The sequence below is a fragment of the Puma concolor genome, chromosome D3 (assembly GCF_028749965.1).
Source record: "Puma concolor isolate L17-30 chromosome D3, mPumCon1.1.hap2, whole genome shotgun sequence".
Classification (NCBI taxonomy): Eukaryota; Metazoa; Chordata; class Mammalia; order Carnivora; family Felidae; genus Puma; species Puma concolor.
Window position 1 is genome coordinate 24,990,280 of NC_141678.1, and position 21,006 is coordinate 25,011,285.

At 57.0% G+C, this 21,006-nt stretch overlaps 1 protein-coding gene across 1 annotated transcript in view; it reads left to right on the forward strand.

Annotated features, from left to right (window-relative positions):
* The window catches only part of MN1 (MN1 proto-oncogene, transcriptional regulator), a 45,499-nt gene extending 25,430 nt beyond the window's left edge, over positions 1-20,069 (forward strand). The window contains exon 2 of the mRNA XM_086682182.1: positions 19,845-20,069. Within this exon, the coding sequence (XP_086538308.1) occupies positions 19,845-20,026 (182 nt within the window). The 3' untranslated portion in view covers positions 20,027-20,069. The remainder of the gene's footprint in view (positions 1-19,844) is intronic.
* Positions 20,070-21,006: the final 937 nt, after the last annotated feature.

Sequence of the window (21,006 nt, forward strand, 5' to 3'; positions counted from 1 at the left end):
GAGTGGAAATGTCAGGGGTCAGGCTTCAGGCAGCAGGGAGCAGGGCAGCGGTTTTTAGCTTCTGTCTTTGCCATTTGGGAGAAATCGGAGCCGAGCTTAACCCTTTGGAGCCCAGCCCCTGCCTGTGGGTATGGGTGCTTCTTCCTGCTGTCTTCGCTAGAGTCGGGGGGCTCCAGTTTTTAGAGTGTTGTGGGGGGGGGGGGAACCGAGGCCCTGAAGGCCGTGGTGACGTGCTGAGTCTCCCATTTGGTACCAGGCAGGGATGGGACTAGGGTCCTTCTTCTGAACCCTGATCCCTAGAGCTCTCTGGGGCCCAGTAGGAGGACGGGACTGACTCAGAGGTGGCATTTGGATTCCTTGAGAGGCCAGCCTGTGCCAGAGCCTTCTCTGAGTCACCCACGGCATCCTCACGCCCCTGTGAAGCAGCTGCTTCTGTGGACCCATTTTACAGATGAGGTGAGTGAGGTGCAGGGGTGGGTGTGGCTGGCAGGTGGCAAGGCTGGAGCTGCACCCCCATCTTTCCGCCCACCGGGCCAAGCTGCACACCCCCCCCCCCCCCCCGCCCCACCAGTCCATGGAAATAGTACAGAGTTCGTGCCTGGTGACCAAAGGTCTCCATCGTCTGTGGAGTTATCCGAGGGCAGGGGTCACATAGATGGTCTGTAAAATGGGACTCAGGAGAATGCGCGTGTGGCTGAGGTGGTGTCAGGGTGACAGGGTCAGGTCAGCGGCTTGGGTCAGCACCTGGCAGAGCTGCTCCCAGCACATGAGGTCCATATGGTAATGGCCATAAATACTCTCTTCGAGCCTCGGTTTTGTCATCTGTGAAGAGGGCACGATGGCAGCATCCACCTCGGGGTTCTGTGGTGACTACATTCGCTCATGCCTGTAACCCGACTGCTCACAGCTGGCAAGACCCGGTGCATATTAACTTGTTATTGATTTGTAATCCCCTAATTACCCCGAATGCGGGGGCGTGGAAAAACTATAGGCAACCACAAACTCCCAAAGAAACCCCTTGGCACCTGTGTGGATAGCCAGGAGTGTGAGGGTTTCCAGTGGGAGCCAGTGAGAGCTGGGAGTGGGGTTGGGGGGTACGCAAGGGGCTGACTTCAGAGCCTAGGCTGTGTGGCCCTGGGGAAGTCACCCCACCTCTCTGTGCTCCGGAGGTGGGAGGGCATGCCAGCTTCCTCCGTCCGCGGGGGCAGGAGTCCGGACCTTGAATCTGCAGGGGGAGCAGAGGGGAATTTGCGTCATGCCTTTGCCCTTAACTGGGCAGTGGCTCTGGGATCCACTCTGCTGGCCTCAGTTTCCCTGTCCGGAATGGGTAAATCGCAGCGAAGCTTAGAGGAAGTGACATGCCCAGACGTTTCTGTAGCCTCCAACAAAGCTGTTCAGACGTCAGAGATTATTATTAGAAAGATAGAAAGTGGGATCATGTCTCTGCCGAGTGGAGGGAAATCTGAACACACGGGACACTTGGAAGCTTCGGGTCTGCCCCGAGACCGTTTGCTCGGCGTCTGTTTCCAAGAGGGTGCTGTGGGGGTGGGGAGAGATCAGAGGACCAAGGTGATGTTTGAATCTCAGCGCAGCCGTTTTGCTGTGTGGCCTTGAGTGAGTCAGGTTTCTACTCTGTGCCTCGGTTTTCTCCTCTATAAAATGGGCATAGCACATTTCTCGCCTCGTGGCGGGGGCTGTGAGGACTAGGTGACGTGAGGTATTCGGGGGTGCCAGCCTGGGCTCCCACTGATGCCATGCATTTGGTCACTGGTCACCGGTCACCGTGGCAACGGCTCAGGCTGAACCGAGCCTAGAAAGGTCTTTGGAGCTTCCTGAAGGGGAACTTGAATTCTCCCCTTGCTGGCCTGTGGCCTCCCATCCTCCCTCCCTCTGAAACCGAAGCCCAGCATCTGTTTCCCCAGGAGCTGTTTAATATTCTGCTGGGGTAAAATGAACTCATCAGAGCCACCCGAAAACAGCTAAATGAACCCCCGGCGCCCGCGGCCTTTCAGAGCGGCTCCAGACCACCACCGCCCCACCCCCAGACCTCTGGGAGTCTGGCAACCACAGCAGCTGTGAGAGAGGGGCCCCCTTTTCTTCTTGGTGCCCCGGGGGAGCCTGTGCCCCCAAATGGGGCTCCTGGAGGGCCGGGTGGAGAGCTAGAGCCTGGGGAGGAGCAGCCTGGGTTTCTCGGCCTGTTGGGGGCCTCATCTGTACTTCTTGGCTCGGAGGTTCTGTGTGTGGGGTCTCCTTGGGGAGGCTGAGAAAGCCGGGCCTTCCCCAAATTCTTCTTCCGATCCTCCCCCACCCCTGGCTCAGACGGGGTTCCGTGGAGACAGGAGGCCCCAGCTCGGAAGCAGCACTTCTTGATGACGATGATGATAGTCGCGGTTGCCTCCGTGGAGCGCTTGCTGAGTGCCAAACCCCTTGCCAAGCGTGTCGTCTGGGCTACTTTGTCGACTCCTGGAAACCACTGTGGCAGTTCACCCATCTGACAGATGAGGAAACTTGGGCCCAAGAGGCGAGCTGGCCTGTGCAGGGTCATGCCCCCAGGAAGCGGCCGAGCAGGAATGCAGGCGATTCCAAGCAGGAATCTCTCCCCGATGGCGCGCAGATCTCTGCCGGGATCCTTTGGGACCCCGTGGCGTCTTCTGCAAAGCAGTGGCGGTCGGGGGGTGGGTCTGTCATGCCCGCCTGCAGGGTTGTCCTGGGGTTGTGTGACCGCCGTGCTGTGCCGCGGAGCGTTTCCCACGTGCATACAGTTGGCGCTCACTTACATCATCGCCTGATTACCTTGCCCATTGCCTGCTCCGCGCATATGTCGGGGCCCTGTCTCTCCCTTGTCCTGCCTGCCTGCCTGCCTCCTTTTTCTCACCCCAGCTACTTGGGAAAGCGAATGGTAACAAAGTGCTTCCAGGTAGAAGCTGAATTAATTTCATGTAATTATCCCTGATAAAATTAAATATTACTTGCAATTAGTCTTGGGCGATTTCTCTACTGAGAGGCGACGAGGCAGTGGGATAAAACAGGCCGAGCTGGTGCCCACTGGGCCAGGCCCCGGGCCTGTTGGCGGCTGGGCGTGAGCTGCCCGTGGAGTGGTGAGCTCTCCCCGAGGCCAAGGCTGAGAGGGCGTGGGGCGGTGGGCGGCAGTGGCTGAGAGGCTGCGTGTGCCCCCTCTCCCCCGCCCTTCCTTTATGTCTGAGGAGCCTCAGCGAATATACCACTGGGCTTGGTGTTTCCAGCAGGTGGCCTGGCACGTGTCTCGACCCGCTTTTCCTAGAAGATCCCTGCGGGTCGACCTCCAGAAATGGAATCTAGACTTCCGCAGTTCCTGCCCGGCCGTGGGACTTCGGACAAATCACCTCCCTTCGTCGCGAGCCTCGGTGTTTCATTTGGAAAACGGGGGTAGTTTTGCCCCTTCAATGAGTCAGCGCAGGGGTCAGCAAACTTTTTCTGTGAGGGGTCGGATGTGAAGGGTTTGTGGCTGTGCCGGCCGCTCGGTCTCTGTCATTTCTACCTAACCTTGCTCTTGTCACGCGAAAGCAGTCACGGCGTGTGGCACAGAGAAGCTGCTCGAGAAATGGAACCGGTTGGTCTTACCGTTTTCTGGACTCGAAATCCCTTTGATGGTAGATTTAAGCGTAAGTTAAAAACAGGTTTGGACTGTAAAGTCTGGCTGATAATCATTCCTTTTTACCGTGGATACAGCATCCGCATGTATTTTTGAGTTCTTCGACCGAGGCAAGACCTATTACCCCCGTGGCAGGGAGACTAGACCCAGAGAGTGAAAGTGCCTTGTCCAAGGTCACAAAGCCGGGAAAAAGCAGAGGAGGGGGGCCTGAGCGCACCCCTCGTTCTCCGCTTGGCCCAGGGCCTGCCTGGGAGGGCTCCAGGTGCCAGTTATCCAGATCAGATGATGCTCACCCCGTTAGCGAATGTGTGACCTTGGGTGGGTCCCCTTGGATCTCTCCATCTCCCTTCACTCATCACCTGGAAAATGGAGAGATCATAATGCATACGTTATAGGTTGTCATGACAATAAAGAATTACACCAGTGTAAATGGAGGCTCAGGGCTGGTCGCGGAGCGGGTGATCCGTACAGAGGCATCACCGTTATTATTGCTACTTTTTTTTTGTTTTCCGTCACTGCATATCCAGGCACTTTTTGAGGGTGTGAACTTCAGCCGTCCAGAGCTGTATTTCCCTGGGCCTCAGTGTCTCCCTTCCCGGGACTGCACAAGGTCAGTCAGATTTCTAGACTGAATATCACCTGCTGATCCGGATCGATTCGTTCTGGCTGCCTCGAACGCTTCGTTGAGAAAGACTCTGAGGCTGTGTCTGGGCTCCACGGAAGGGAGTTGCTATGGGCGGTCAGCGGGCCGTGCTCTGCTTTGGGCTCAAGAGGAAATATGTTTTGGTGGGAGTCCCTAGTGGTTGATAATCCGGGAAAAGGATTATCCCAGCCCCCCCGTTTACCTCCATCTATAGAAACTTCTATTGGAAAAACGATGGAGCTTGCCTTTTGTCAGAAAACCAGTTGACACAGACTGGGACCTCGTAGATGATAATTCTAGACCAGTGCCGTCCAATAGAACTTTCCACGATGATGGAGAGGTCCTCTGCCTGTGCTGTCAGGGACAGTGACCACCGGCCACAGATGGTTGTTGAATACTTGCAGCGTGGTTAGTTGTGGATCAGGAATTGATTTTTATTTTATGTTTTTAATTTTTTTCATGTTTATTTATTTGAGAGGGAGAGAGACAGAGAGGGAGAGAATGAGTTGGGGAGGGGCAGAGAGAGGGAAACACAGAATCTGAAGCAGGCTCCAGGCTCTGAGCTGTCAGCACAGAGCCTGACGCGGGGCTCAAACTCACAGACCGTGAGATCGTGACCTGAGCCGAAGTCGGATGCTTAACCAACTGAGTCACCTAGGCACCCCGAGGAATTGATTTTTAAATTTAAAAGGCCACATGAGACTAGTGGCTGTCGTGTTGGACAGCCTAGTTTTATTATTTTATTTTATTTTATTTTATTTTTATTTATTTATTTATTTTAAAAATATAATTTAATGTCAAATTGGCTAACATACAGCATGTACAGTGGGCTCTGGGTTTTGGGGGTAGATTCCCGTGGTTCATCACTTACATACAACACCCGGAGCTCACCCCAACAGGTGCCCCCCTCAATGCCCATCATCCATTTTCCCTTCTCCCCGACTCCCCCCCACCAACCCTCCGTTTGTTCTCTGTATTTAAGAGTCTCTTATGGTTTGCCTCCCTCCCTCTCTGTTTGTAACTATTTTTTCCCCTTCCCTTCCCTCATGGCCTTCGGTTAAGTTTCTCAAGATCCACATAAGAGTGAAAACGTATGATACCTGTCTTTCTCTGCCTGACTTATTTCACTCAGCGTAATACCTTCCAGTTCCATCCACGTTGTTGCAAATGGCAGGATTTCATTCTTTCTCGTTGCCAAGTAGTATTCCATTGTGTATCTCAACCACAATTTCTTTATCCATTCATCAGTTGACGGACATTTAGGCTCTTTCCACAATTTGGCTATTATTGAGAGTGCTGCTATAAACATCGGGGTACAAGTGCCCCTAGGCATCAGCACTCCTGTATCCCTTGGGTAAATTCCTAGCAGTGCTATTGCTGGGTCATAGGGTAGGTCTATTTTTAATTTTTTGAGAATCATCCACACGGTTTTCCAGAGCGTGGACAGCCCAGTTTCAGATGCACAGAACTCCTGAGCTATGTCTTAGGGGCCCCCAAGATCAGGGACTTGTTATAACCCAAGCACGTCGTGATCTCTGGGTAGGTTGTTGGTGCAAGCCTGTTGCTTAGCAACAGATGCCCTGCCCCCTGCGCCCCCCCTCCCCCCCATGGCAACTGGAAACCTCCCTCTGTAAGAGTTTCTCTCAGGTGGGTGACCCACGCACCTGAGGGCAGAGGCTTTTCCCTATTGTCCCGCTTCCCTCCCTAGAGGCCTGGTTCCCCAGGGCTCAGACCCTGCAGTGGGTGGGGCCTGGCCTGGATCAGATGCCCTCATCGGATGGCATGCTAGCTTCTTCTCACTCCCGAGAAAGTGGCAGGTGCTTCCAGACTTACAGTGGGCGGACCGGGAAGGAAGGGAGGGTGACAGCCCTTTAGGAGAGAGGGAATCTTCTTTTTTTTCTTTCCTGCTCCTCTCGCCCTTCTTTTCGCTCCCTCTTCTCCTCTGTCTTTCTGGCTTACTGTGCAAGTACCCGAGCCTTGGGGAAAGGACTTGACTTCATCCTGTCTCGGTTGCTCCCTCGCTGCGTGGTGTTGGGCGGGTCATCTCGCTTCTGTGCACCCGTTTCCGCCTCCTTTAAGTGCACCTGTTTCCGCCTCCTTTATGAAGGGGTAGCAGGCCCTCCTTCTGTAGGTTGGTGGGAGGTCCCGATGCAGGGATGGACATGGAACTTCTAGAACGAGTGTCTGGGATGTGGTCTCCTTCCCCGAAGAAGAAGGGAACACAGAGGTGGTGGGAATGTTGGAGGTTATTCAACGGATTCCCTTGCCCGGTGTCCGCGTGAATCCTCATCTCAGAGGTTGTGTGAGTGGGTTCAGGGGCTCGGGGCCGGTAGGCAGGAGGGGTGCCTAAGATCACGGTGGGCTGGGTGGGGGTGTTGGTTGGGAAAGGGGTCTTCCTGGGTAGTGGTTCTAAGGTGGGAGGGAATTTCTGGCATTTGTCAGCGGACCCCTGCCTCTCCCCACCGAATTTTTCTTTCCGTTCAAAAGGCATCTGCATTTTGTGGCTTCTCCATGCACGAGCAGGGTCTAAAATAAATTGGGCGAATTGTAGCCTCCAGAATTGGAAGGAAGTGGATGTAATTCCTCCATTGCTGCATAATAAGTCTGTGAGGGGATGTGGCCCCTCTCAGTAAATTTTGGGGTGGGGGTCAGTGGGAAAGTCTCTTAATGAAGGCTTGCTTCATTGGCATCAGGAAGCCTTGAAAAGTTCTTATGCAGGTCTGTCTGGAGGCCCAGGCGATGTAGTTTCAGCTTCCTTATTTCACTGATCCTTTAGGGTTTATGCCTGCTCCTAGGCATTGATGGGTCAGCACAAACTGGTTGAGGGTCTACCATGGGCCACAGTGGTGATTAAGGGAGACCAGGCTCTGATTTCATGGAACTCGTGTTCTAGGGGTTGAGGTAGAGGGTAGGACAATTATGAGAGGTCAGGGCTAGCACTGGGTGTTATAATACAGTGCACTTTGGAGTCCACTGAGGGTCTTGGAAAGACCTACCTGAGGAAGGAGGAGACAGAAGGGTTGACTTAGATGAAGGGAGAAGTGACCGTAGTGGTCCAGAAAGAGGGGAGAGCAGGCATGCGTAGTGTTGCCACCACTTGCTGACAGCATACTGCAAACTCCACTGTCAGACCTTACGGATGAAGAGAGGACTGAGTGCTGGCTTGGGCAAGCGGGCAGGAGTCCTCTGATCTATTCACACTTCTGCTCCTGACTCACTCCTCTCTGGCCTCAGTTTCTCCAATTTACAGCACGGCTAGCCCAGTCTTTTCAGAAAACCACAGGGACAAGGGGGTATGACCTCTGCCATGGAAGGAATGTGGTGGCCCCCGCCTTCCCCGCAGAATCCATACCCTACCTTCTTCCCAGGTCAACCCCAGAGACTCACTCTGGGCATTGCAGGCCCCACTGGGCACACAAAGGGCGGAGCCGTCCCCGCTCCGTCCTCGAGGTACAGCTTAGCCAGCCTTTCCCGTCAGTCCACAGCAGAATTTGGGGTGGGCAGTACCTACTTGGATGGCCTCTTTAGGTCACAGAATCACAGGCCTGGCTGTAGGGACTCCTGCCACTTACAAAAGGGAACGGCGGCCCAGAGAGGGTGAGTGATGCATTTGAAGTCACACAGCCAGCTTCTGGCAGAGCTGGGTCCCGGTTTCCTGCAGCAGGGGAGGGAGGGAACGCAAGCTGGGGTGGCAGGCACACCTCCCCTCTAAAGTGTAGGCCCGACCTGCCAGATCCCCCGGAACACGGGAGCTCAGGATGTGTGTGCCCGCCACCGGCGATCCAGAGGCTCTGTTCCCTCTTGTTTTGCTGGGAGTGACCGACCGGCTCCCCCCAAGGCCAGACCAGCTTCCCTTGTTCCACCCGTCTCTCTCCCCCAGACCAGGCAGATGCCACGGGTGGGTAAGACAATACAGCCCGTGGACTCACACAGACCTGGGTTTGGATTCCAACGTTTCGCTTTCTCCCTGTGTGACCTTGGCTCCGATAGGATCGCTGAGGGAATAAACGAGATGAGCCAGTGAGAAGACCCCAGGGCCTGCCATAGGGCCTGTGCTCTGTCCACTGGTGTCCCCTTGGGCCCGCTTGTGCCCAGCCCGTCCCTATCCTTCCACGAGGGGAGACTGAGCTGTGACAACCTCCTTCTGGGGGGGGGGCACCCGTCTCCCCTGGCCTGATGTGGCTGACTCACTCTGCCTTGGAGGGCCCACGTTTCTCTTTTGCTGTGTCGTAGATACATTCTGGAATGATTTTTTTTAAAGTTTATTTATTTTTGAGACAGAGAGAGAGACAGAGCATGAACGAGGGAGGGTCAGAGAGAGAGGGAGACACAGAATCGGGAACAGGCTCCAGGTTCCGATCTGTCAGCACAGAGCCCAACACGGGGCTCAAACCCACGAACCGTGAGATCGTGACCTGAGCCGAAGTCGGACGCTGAAATGACTGAGCCACCCAGGCGCCCCTACTGACTTTTAAATAAGAAGGCAGGGAGGAGGGAGGTGGCCCGAGAAGGAATACCAGGGACACAGTGAACGGGGAGGACATTTCTGATTCCTTAAGGGTCTTCACAGATTAGCAGCATTGTTCACATATAAACATGTTTCTAGGAAGCATGTATTGAGTGCCTACTGGGTGCCTGGTTGCTCCTTCCTACTTGTGTGAACTTACATAGACAAGTGACATCATCTCTATAAGCCTCAGGTTCAGGGTCAGCCAACTTTCACTGTAGAGGGCCTGAGAGTGAATATTTTACGTTGATGGGTTATAGAGTCTCTGTCACAACTACTCAGATCTGCCCTCGTAGCATGAAACAGCCATGGACTAAATGTAAGTGTTTGAGCGTGACCGTGTACCAATAAAACTTTATTGATAAAGTCAGACAGTGGGCCGGACTTGATCCATGAGCTGTAGGTTGCTGACCCTGGCAGGTCCTTCACCTGTGAAAAAGGGGTTGGGAGAATAGAAGCCGTCCTCCAGGGTTATGGTGAGGGATGAGGTTGTGACAGGTATTAACTCTAATTGTTGTGTTATTGTTAATGTTATTGTATTCATTCTCCCAGCTGCTCTGCCCGGTAGGTGTGTGGTCTCATTTCACACATGGGGAAACTCAGATGCAGAGAGATCAGGGAACTTCCCCTCGATGCTTCTGCTTACCATTGGATAACCTGGGATGTGTGTCTTTTGTGCCTCGATTTCCCCACCAGTGTCCTCAGAGAGAATTCGTTTATGTAAATGCACAGGGCACGATGTTCACGTCCATCGTGTGGAAGGGAGGTAGAGGCACAGAGAGGTGGAGCGGAGTCCCTTGCAGAGGTCATCAGCCGAGACATGGCAAGACTGAAGTGGGGTTCTTGGGGACCCGGGTTATAGGCGTCTGACTCAGAAGCTGCTGGGGAGGAACGGCCCGTCCAGTTAGACCAGAGCTCTCCCAGAGTACCATTCTCTTGGGGTTGGGATCGGACCCCCCGCTTGTTGAGAGTGGTGGAACACAAAGGACCCTGTCCCCAGTGGAATGTGTTTCTAAGTCAGGTGTCCCATGCTAAGGCTGGAATGGATGAGGTGGGAGCTTCTTACTCGTTTGGACAGATTCCCAACGCCCCTCTCCGGCTCACAAGCCTACTTTGGCTCCCTTCTGCTCTCAGGAACAGAGCCACTTCCTGGGGCGTCCAGGGTCCCCTGTGACTGGCTTCATTTCAACTTTGCAGATTTCTCCTCCTCCCTGTCCCCCACGCCTTGAATCGGGGCCCCTGAGCTGGCCTCTTGTTCTTCCCAGTGACGGCGCTGGCCTGGGCGTACCTCTTGCTTCTCTCGCCGCGAAGCTTTATGTGCATTCGTAAGCCCCCCTGTATGCCCTTTCCTCTGTGAATTCTTCCCAGATACCCCCACCTGTGTCCTGCGTCGATGACACAGGCCAGCCTTTTGCTGTGGGAGCGACAACGCTCTGTTTTGCGCTTACGTGTCTGTGGAGTAACTCTCCATCAGTCAGAGAACTCTGGGTGGCGGTGCTGGGAGCTCTGTGCTGGGATCACTTCTCCGAGTCCCGTGCCCCGCATACAGCTGGGCACACCTGTTCAGTAGTGATGCCTTGGCCCATCGCCCTCCTGTTACTGCTGTCTTGAGGGCCCCCTCTTCCAGGCTGCCTGAGGGAGCCTCAGGTTTGGAGAATGATGATGGGAACGGGACATCGAGGGTCCTGTGGGTACCAGGCACCTGGGTACCAGCCCGTTGCCCCTGTCGGCAAGGCAGGAATGGCCGGACACATTTTTTCAGGTGAGGAAGTGGAGACTCAGGTCGAGGAGCTGATGCAGGGTCCCCCAGCCTGACGGTTGGCAGGGCTGGGATTTGAACCCACGCCCCTGTCTGCAAAGTGCGTGACTCTTCCACAACTGACCCCCGTGCAGAGCCCTTCCTCGGGGACGCAGAAGCACTATGGGACACACAGCTACCCCCGTGGGAGGACCGCAGAGCTCCCGCAGGCCCCGGATGGGTGGGCGGGGCAGGTGTCCCTGAGAGCCTCCACCCAAAGCATCAGCACTTTGAAAACTGTTTTAAATTCCGAGGTGTCACTAAATCTGGCCTCTCCTTCCGTGGGCTGAAAGCAACGAGGCTCTACCTCAACAGGAACGTGTGTGTGTATTTGTTTTAGTTTAGTTTAGTATATTTGTTGAAGGGCCCGCCGCACGCCAGGCAAGGTGCTGGGGGCTCCGGGGAGGTGTCTACCCTGGCGCTGGGTCGCTCCCAGGGCACAGGTGCACAAGCGGGAGCCCAGAGAGGCTGGGCCCAGCATCCTGCCCAGGGCCACCCAGCACTAGGTTGGCCAGGGGTGGCCAGGGGTGGCTCCGGTGCCAAGGGGAACGAATTGCCAGTGAGAAGGCGAGAGAAAACAGAGGGTTGGGAGCGCTCTGCCAGAGACGGGGGCTGGAGAGTGTCTCAAATCTAACAATCCTACTAGAGACGCCGATAGCAGCATCTGTCTGTCCGGGCGTCCTTGGTGCCTGGCAGGGTGCTAACTGCTCTGCTTGCGATCCCGCCGGACCCTTCTGGTGGTTCTCTCAGAATAATACTGCCTCCGTCCCCATTTCACGGATGAGAACACAGGCTGGGGGGGCAGCTTGCGTCCCCAAGGCCGAGGCTGAAACCTGGCGCTTTGGACTCTGCGGGCCGTGAGTGGTCTTCCTGCTCTGGCCCCCTTGCTGGGCCACTGTGGGCACTGTCAGAAGGAAGGGGCAGGCTCAGGGGTCGGCCTGAAGCCCCCCCCCCCCCCCCCAGCCTGTCACGTCTCTGCAGCACACAGGCCGGGAGTGGCCCGGGGGGTGCACGGGGCTGCATCTGTCACAGGTCACTGGCTGTGTGTCCAGAGGCGCCAGGAGAGGGAGCCCGATCGGAGGCTCGGGCTGGGGTGAGGGGTCTGCCCCGTCCATCCCGGGGAGTCTGGGCCTCCGATGCCACCCCGTCTCCTCCTCCAGGGCTGCAGAAGGTCTCCGGCATTCAGCCCCCGCCCCCCATTCCCAGCGCTCAGCAGCCTGGTCCCCACGATGCCCTTGCTGCTTCGCCTCAGTGGAGCCCTCAGCCAGTTCTCAATCTAAATGACAGCTGCCCTCAGCCAAGTCAACTCCAATTAATTTCCGAAGCCTTCCAGGGGCCTGGCCGAGCCTCGCACCAGACTCCGTTGCCCCGGCGGGCCAGCGCGAGCCCCTTCTTCACCCTCGTGGGGCCGGGGAAGGTGGGGCCTCACAGGGTCCCCCCTGATCGTTGGTGGGGGGGGCCCTTTCTACCTCTCGGGAGCCCCCGTGCAAGCTCCGTGTCGCCCCCATCAGAGGGGGCTGATGTGGAAACTCAGGCAGCGTCCGTGGAGAAAGCATCGGATGGGGCCTCGGGTTTTGTCCTTGGCTACTCTGTCACCCCGGGTCATTCTCATCCCATCTGTGAGCCTTAGGATCCTTCCCCAAAAAGCGAGCGTTGGTTTCCGGGAAAGACGGGGAAGAGGGGAGGGAGGGAGAGAGAGCACCAGAGACTCAGAGAGAGACAGAGAACAAGGGAGACTGAGAAAGAATAGTGCGCGGGTGTTGAGAGGGAGACGGAAAGAGGAGGGACGGGGGTTGGGGGGGGTAACACCTGCCACCTTGGCTGGGACGTTTTACTTTTTCATGTGACTTTGATGCACCCACACACGTTGGCATCAGACAGACCTGGGAGTGACCCGGGCTCAGCCACTGGCTAGCTGTGTGACCGTGGGTCAGCGACGTCCCCTCTCTGAACCTCCGTTTCCTCCCCTGTGAAATGAGCTGGGGTGTCGGGCCCTCTCTCTCCAGGTGTTGGCGTCATCCGATGAGATACGGGCCGAGGCCCGGCCCGCAGGGAGCCTGAGGGCAGTGCTCCCTCTTAACATCCCTGGAGCTGATGGGACTGGGGACATGGGACATGGTCATCTTTTTCCTTTCCTCATTTGTCACAGTGACACAGAAGCCGTCCTTGAAGGGCGGGCAGAGAAAGGGTAGGGGATGCCGGCAGATGCCCGGATGGAGAGTCAGTCAGGCCGCCAGCCACCAGCCCCCCGTTCCTGATCCCTGAGGCTGTGGGTGCCGTTTCCTGGGACTTATTCAGGCCGAGTATCTTAGTGCCCCTCACGTGGGGATACTTCCTGCCCACGTCGAATGTAAAATCTCATTTCCCCAAAGGAATAAAAAGAGTCAAGGAGGTTGTATATCTGTCTACTATCAGTCATCTTAGAGAGGCCCAAATAGGCCCAGAGGGGGAGAGTGACCTGCCCAAGGTCACACAGCAAAGCATAAAATATGTAACAAATCCTTATTGGGTGCCTACTGTGCGCCAGGGACCAGAGGGACAGCTGGGATCCTCGTGGGTGTGTCTGCCTTCAGGGCCCCTAGGCCAGGCTCCTCTGACAGGGACTGGACACAGGAGGGATTGTCATCCCCTTCTACAGATGGGGAAACTGAGGCTCAGCAAGTTGAGCCGGCCCAAGGTCACGGAGCTGGTGAGATTCAGATGGGGGTGGGATGTGAATCTAGGCTTCAGCGCACGCAGAGCCGGGACTCCCCCAGAGCTGCCGAGTGTGGGGGAGGATTGGCGTGGGGCTTTGGGTTTGCCACTTTCCGGCTTGGTTCGTGGCTCTGTGGATGGACTCTCTTTGTGCAGCCCAGCATCCGGTTTAGATTTGCTGTTCCTGCTCTGAGCCCAAAGTGGGTGAGTCTCCTGGAGCCTGTGTACCTCCCCGGAGGAGGGGACACGGCCCGGGGACGCACTGTGGACGGGCAGCCGAGGAGGGGCCCGCTTTGGGGTTGTGGGGCTCTGCGGAAGGGTTCCAGCTGGGTGGTAGGGGTCCCCCACATCCCCAGGGGCGGGTTCTTGGAGATGGGCCTTAGTGCTGCCTTAGAAAGGGGACTTTGGCCACCCCTGGGCAAGACTCCCTTCTGTGGCTTCTGTCTGCTGTGATAGCTGGTGGCCGTTACCTGAACACCTGCCGCGTGCCGGGCACCGGAGAGCCTGGTGTGACTGGGCAACGGGTGGGGTGCTGTCCTTGTCCCATTTCACGGGGAAGGAAGCTGAGGCTCAGAGAGGGACAGTGATTTGCCCGAGGTCAGCCTGCTGGGGAAGTGCCAGGGACCAAGATGCAGACCTTGGTCATCTGACTCCAAACCACTCCCACCCCCACCCCACCATGATGTTTTCCATCTTTGGCTGCTTGTTACAGAGGGGCCCTGAACCCGGGCCTCCCCCTCTGCCAGGGTGAGATGTATCAGTGCTAGGGGGTCACTGATGCTATCCTTGCCACTGGGGGACCTGGGGACAGAGGTGCCATCTGTGAGCAGGGAGAGGGGTCACATGCCTCAGAGAAACGTTGCCAAAAGGCTGACAGCCAGGTGGATGGTGGGAGTCAGCAGGGGTGAGGAGGAGAGGGTGTTCTAGGCAGAAGGAACGTCAGGAGCAGGGTTGTGGAGGTGGGAAGGATCAGGGCTCTGTTGAGACTCTGAGGCTGGAGGCCCAAGAGGGGAGCAGGCCAGGTTATGCGGAGCCGGGAGCCCTGGGGAGCCATGGAAGGCTTAAGCAGGAGAGGGGCCTGCTCTGGTTGACGCTTTAGGAAAGTCACCTGACTCACAGCAGGGGAAATGGGCTTGGGGGCCAGCACAAGGCCACCGCAGGCGGGAGACAGTGGGGGCCTGGACCGGGGTGGAGGCAGGGGGGCAGGAGAGAAGCAGGTGGATTTTGGAGGCAGCCTCTTCCCTCCCTGGTGCCTGGACTCTGGGGCCTGGGCAGGAGTGAAAGGCGATGTTCAATGTCCAGAGCTAGCCGGGCCTCTCTTGGAGATGGGGAACAGGAGCCAGGAGAATCACAGATGTGTCTGGGGGCCCACGGGACTCCCAGGCTGCAGGACAGAAGGGCCGATGGGACGTGGCCCAACCCTGTGGCTCCCCGGCCTGCTTCTGCTTCCGGGCCCAGGGGCCCAGCCCCCCCCCGCAGCTGAGTGGCAGCTGTCAGACGCCAGTGTCTCCCCCTGCCAGGTCCAAATAAAGGAAAAACCAAAATACATTTCCCTTTGTCGGAATCCGGCGAGGGTGAGTCGGGCGAGAGTCATTCGCTATTGTGTGCTGGGGCCCACACTGCTCCTTACGTAAGCTTTGAGTTAAAAATACGCACGGAATTCTAATTTGCCTGCTCCGCCTGGGATCGCACCCCGGTCCCCCCACCCGTTGGTGGGCAGGGGGTGGGGCAGACACCACCCCCCCCCCCCGCCCCCGCGCCCACGGAGACGAAGAGACGGTCCCGTGGCCAGTATCCCCTGCTGGCGTATGGGCAGTATTAGGTCTGATGCCTGCAAGGCCCTGGGCTGTTGAAGAACAGTGAGGGTAATAATCCTGAGAGGAGCTAACCTTTTGGGGAGGCTCCTCATGTGCTCAAGTCTTCACCCGTGTTATCTCCGTTAATCCTCCCAGAAGCCCGTGAACTTGGTTCCCATTTTACAGCACAGGATAACGCCTTGCTCAGGCCGCACCCTGGATCAGCACCCGGGGGGCCCTTGATCTGGGTGCTAGTTGGGAGGCCACCCTGACCTCCACAGCCCCCTCCCCCATACCTCCGGCCTTCCGTATGGAGGGCGGCAATGGGGGGGGGGGTGTGGGCAGGAGGTGGCCGGGCAGAAGTCCCCTTTCTGAGGGTTCGAGGACAGAGGGGTAGGTGGTACTGTGTCACCAAGCCCTGCCTCGGAGCGGGGGGGCGGGGGCGGGCAGCTGCCCCCACCAAGCTCACGACCCCTGGGCCACGTGCCTCATGCGAATTGGAACCCAGCCCTGGGGATACTGAGTGCAAGGTCTGTTTTGCGGACTCTGAAAAAGAAGGCTCAGTCAGTCCCCTCCGTGGGTGTGGGCGGCCTCCCCAGAAGTGAAATTTGTTTCCCCAGGGAAACAAATGCGTGTCTTTTCCCCTCCTCCCTCCAACCCAGGCCAAAGGGGTCCCCGGGCCGTCCTGGCAGGCCCCGCGGGTCTCCCCGCTCAGGCAGGGAGTGTGCTTGCTGTGTGCTAGGCCGCGTGCTAAGCCTTTTACATGGATCATTTCATTTAATCCTCGTAACTGCCTCCGTGGCGGCCAGTCCTATTATTTCCCCCATTTTCTGGGGCTGAGGTTCTGGGGGCTCAAGTGAAGTTCGCAGAAGTCCTGTGCTCCGCAAACGGCAGGCGCTGTCATTGTTGAACCCGGTAAGGGAATATGGCATCACTTGGGTCACTCGTGTGCTCGCTGCTTTCGCACCGGCTCGGGGTCCTGCCTTTCCCCTCGTGGAATTTACTGACCCCTGTCGTGGCTGGAGAAGCACGGAAGGCAAAACCCGACGCGCTCTCATGTTCACAGTGGGGTGAGCCGGAGGCAGCCGGTACCCCGATACCGTGATTCCAAGTTGGTGGCAAAAACGACCAAGTTAAGGGAGGCAGAGCTGAGGAAGGGCGGGATAGCTCAGCCAGGATTTGTTCTGCGCGTGAAGGAAGACCGGCGGGGGGGGTGGGGGGGGGTGGGGGGGGGTGGGCAGCTCCAGGCCCTGCCCCTGGATTGGGGACTGAGGTGGTCTGTTCTGGCCAAGAGGGGAATGTCCTTAAAAACTGCCCCGCAGCCCTTTCTTGCTGGGCGGGCGTGACATCGGGTCCCGTGACCCCAAAGCTCCTCCCCTTGGCCCCTGTGCTGCCTGCACAGGGGGGAGGCACATTCAGGGTGACACATTTTGAGTTGATGCCTCAAGGACTGACCCCCACATGCACACTGTTATCCCCTCTTTTTCTTGTATGGTCTCCCCAAGCCGCTCTGAGATGGGCCTGCCAGGGATCACCATCCCCAAGTTACAGATGGAGAAACTGAGACTCTGCAGATGGGGCCAGCTGCCCAGGTATGGGGGATCTGGGATTCCACCTCAGCCCAGCCCTTGGGGAATCCTGGACTAAAAGGAGAGGGCTGGTCCAAGCTGGTGGCTTGGCCCCCGGCGACCCCGGGGGCAGTTCCATGCCCTCCGGGGCCTCAGTCTTCCCATCTGTCAAATAGGGATGAGGCTCATGTCATGGCCTACAGGTCCCAACAGAGCACCTCCTGTGCATGGGGTGCTGTGGCAAACAGACAGACCTTCTCCCCTCTGCAGGCACAGTCCGATGGGGGAGGCCGAGAGCTAACAAGTGGAAAATGTGACACTCCACATCAGTTTCCGCGGTGCGCTGAGCAGCTGCAGGGTCTCCCCTGACCCTGTGAGCTCAGCGAGGGGTGGTTGTATCTCTGGGTCCTGGCCTGGGGGGCCGCATGCCTGCCCCCCGGGGGAGCGGGGAGTGAGGGCCTCTCTCGAGTAGGGGCAGGCCCTGACTTGAGGCCGCTTCCATGGGACTGATTTATCCGCAGCCGGAGGGGGGTGGGTGGGGGGGGGGTGGGGGGGGCGTAGCGGCAGACCTAGGGCGTGTTGGGTCCCCCTGGCTGGAATGAATCCGGAGGGAGGATGAGTTTGGTCATGCTTTGGGGTTGTCAGGAACTGAAGAATCATATTCTCTCTTAAAAATATTCCCCGTGGATATGAGACTCTCTGGCTCGTCCCAGGCAGAGGCTGGGGAATCGTGGGCCCATGCTCTGTGACATTGGGCGAGGCCCTCCCCCACTCTGAGCCCTCAGGTGGGGAGAAGGGGCACCCAGCTGCTGGGCTTGTGGGGAGGGGGGGGGACGGGATGAGATCACACACGGACAGGTTCAGCTGTATGCCTGACACTCCCTCCTTAAATCCTCCCCAAGTAAGAGGAGCAGCTATTTCTAGAAACGGCGCACGGCGTGTTTAGGAGTTATCCATAACTTGGCAATAAAGCGTCTTTAGGAAATGTGGCCGTTTGGGTCAGTCTGGAGGCGTCGCTCAGCAAAGCCCGCTTCCAGAAGGGCCCCCAGGCCTCCTGCGTCTGAGCACAGAACTTGGAGAACGTTCCTTCATCTCGCGCCCTTCATCCTGCAGCCTCAGGGCAAGGGAGCCCGGCGGCAGGGCTTGGGCCTGGGTCTCGTCTTTCTCTGGCTGTGCAAACTTTGGCAGGGGGCCTCGGTTTCCCGTCTGTAAAATGGGCCCAGGCAACTGCTCTGTTGGCTCCTTGAGACGATGTGTGCGAAATGAAGTGAGGAAGCCCCTTCAGAATTTTCTCTCTCTCTCTCTGTCTCTCTGGCAGATGCTCCCCTCCCCCAATCCAGATCTCACAGTGCTTGGAGCAAAATCCCTTTTGCGGGGACCAGGGAGCAGGGCGTCACTGGGAGCAAGGCAAGCTTGGGCTCAAGAGCAGAGGTGTAGGGGCTGGAATCCGGGGCCCACTGTGTGCTAGGGGACCCTGAATCTGATGCCTCTAGCTTCGTGGGGTACCTTGTCCCCAGGAGGCCCTGGGTGTGGCATCAGCAGCGACACCACCACTAACAAGCTTTGAAACCTCTGGCTCAGCTTCCCCTTCTGTGAAATGGGAGCAAAGACTCCAGTCTCGTGGGCAGGAGCGGGCCCACGTGGCTAGTCCTAAGGTGGGGACGAGGCTTGGGGGCCTCTGGAAGGCCGCAAGGACCCCTCACCTCCTGGCCGCCCGAGAAACGGATGGCAGTCCCAACAGCCCCGTCTGGGGAGTGCTCTGTGCGCCAGGCCTTTATAAGGCCCGAGGGAGGTGACATTGCCCCCACCTGGGGGGCGATGAGGAACTGAGGCTTGGAGAGAGCCAGGGAATGTGGCAGGGATTAGGGGTTCAAGCCCCAGCCTGTGACTCCACCGAGGCTGTCTCCTGATCTTGCTGTCCACCCCAGGAGGGGGAGGAAGACGGTGTCTGCCTCATCCGAATCCTCCCTGATCTGCAAGTCTAGTGCCATGCCTGGCACATAGTAGGGACTCCGTAAAGGCTTGTTAACTGGATGAATGAGCCGGGGAGAGAGTCCTTCTCCCCAGGCCCAGCTCCTCCCAGCATGCCGGTCCTAAGCTGGGTGTCTCTGGGGCTCCAGGGTGGGAGCTCACTTAGTCACAGCCTGGCCCATTCTCTGGGAGGATTTTCTCTGCAGGCCGCGGCTCGGCTCCCAGGGGAGGCCTCCCCCCCTTAATCCCGGAGGGCGGGCTGGGCGGGGTAACTCCTGCCTGGCACAGGGCCCTGGCCAGGCCTGCGCAACAGCACGCTGAGGAGGGCGGGCCGGTCACGGAGTTCAGTATCTGGGTGTGCTCCCTCGGCGGGAGCTGGGCCCCCACCCCCAATTCCAGCGCGTTAGCAGCCCCCGAAATGACCGTTCCATTCCTTCCTTGCCTTAGAACTCCCAGCTCGTGCTCTCTTTGAGTGTCATTCATACTAAGTTATGAGTGGTTGTCAGACTCTCTTGCCCCTCAAGTCTGTCGAACCCAGACATCACTATGATCGGTGGTGTTTCTGGTGCTGTGCGACTGAGAAGGAAATTGAAGGGATTTTCGCTGAGGGTGTAGGGGAGGAACCGACTCCCTCACCCGCACCACCGCCAGTCCCTTCGTGAAGCAGCTGGGGTGGGCAAAGGACACTGGTCTCAGCAGTTTGCTGCTGTTTCAGGAAGTCCCCAGCACGTAGTAGGCCCTTAGCGAGTGTCTGTCCAGAGGATGACAAGAGAATGAACCGTGTTCTGGACCCTGACAGTCCTCCCCTCCACCCTTTGACCGTATAGCTGGCGAACTCCTACATATGCTTCAATGCCCAGTTTACATACCCCTCCTCCAGGAAGCCCTCCCAACTTATTCCACATCCAGTTAATCTTTTGGGAACTCTAGTCCGTCAGAGATGGGCAAACCCTGCCCAATTCTCCCATTTACTGAAGGGAAACACCTGACCCCGAGCCAGGGGCCTACCCTTGGCGGAGGTCTCCCAGCCACGTCAGAGGCAACCTCAGGGGGATTTGAACCAGACATCTCTAGATCTCCTCGGACGGTCTTCAGGCATGAAAAGAGGGCGTGGGCGGTGTCTCTCTTACCACGCACGCACGTCTCTCCGACTCCGCCCCCCCCCCCCCCCCCCCCCTTAGGGCCTCCTACAGAGCGGAGCAAGCTCCTAACCTTTCTTCCTTTTTTTCTCTGCAGCCCATGACCTCCCTGCAAATAAGGCCTCAGCCACCCAGCCGGGCAACCACTTGCAGTGCCTGTCTGTCCACTGCACAGACGACGTGGGTGACACCAAGGCCCGAGCCTCCGTGCCCACCTGGCGGTCTCTGCACTCCGACATTTCCAACAGATTCGGGACGTTCGTGGCGGCCCTGACTTGAATTGACAAGAAATGCCCCTCCCCCCCCCCCCCCCGCCCTTTCCTCCCCCCACCCCCCCTCTCTTCCCGCCCCGGACCCCCTCCGCCCACCCCACCTTCCTGGTAATTTGAAAGGGCCACTATTGCTGAGTGGATGATTTTTTTTTCTAGGTTGGTACCTGCTTAGTGGCATATGGACCGGAAAGGGTTAATTTAAAGGGGAAAAAAAAAAAAGCCTCAAAAAATTTTTTTAAAAAAGAAACTTGTCTGCCACAGTATGTTACCAGTGTTAACCCTTCTGCAGTTAGCAAACTTTTGCTTCAGCCTTTTTCCTGCTAGATATAATTCCCGTTTTTCTGTAATCTTGGCATACGTTTTTTAGATGACCTCTTTCCTTGTTTTATTTTCATGCTGCTGTATGTCCAAAGCATTGTTATTTCATAATAAGACAAGAGTTACTTTCTTTTTTATTCTCTTTTATTCTTGTCCCTCTCCCCCTCCCCCCCACCCCACCGCCTTTTCTTTCTTTCTTTCTTTTTTTTTTTTCTTTTTGCTTTGTTCACTGCTTATTAAAATGGAAATCCTGGAGAATAGTAGTTCTGGAAGATTGCCGGGTGAAAGTCAAATTGTCATCACGATGTTATATATTGACACCCAACTGTCATCAGTCAGGCAGGAGCCAAACAATTAATGCCCCCCTTAGGTCTTCCGCCTGGGATTTTGTTTTGTCTGTTCCCTAAGAAAATAGAGAGAGATATATTTTTTGTTCCTACAAACACACGCTCAGCCTTCAGCTCCGTTCTGTCTTCTGCTGGAAGCTGTCCTCTCTGCAACGGAGGTGATGATGTGTCCAGCCCGCTCAGTGGGAAGGAGTCGGAATGTTCAACAGTGGTGTTTTTTCTCTCCTTTTCTGGGCCTCTGTGCAAACGCCCAGGCTCTGAATTTTCATGCTATGCTAACCAGCCTTAGTGTGCATGGGGGATGGTGCCTTTCCAGCTTGCA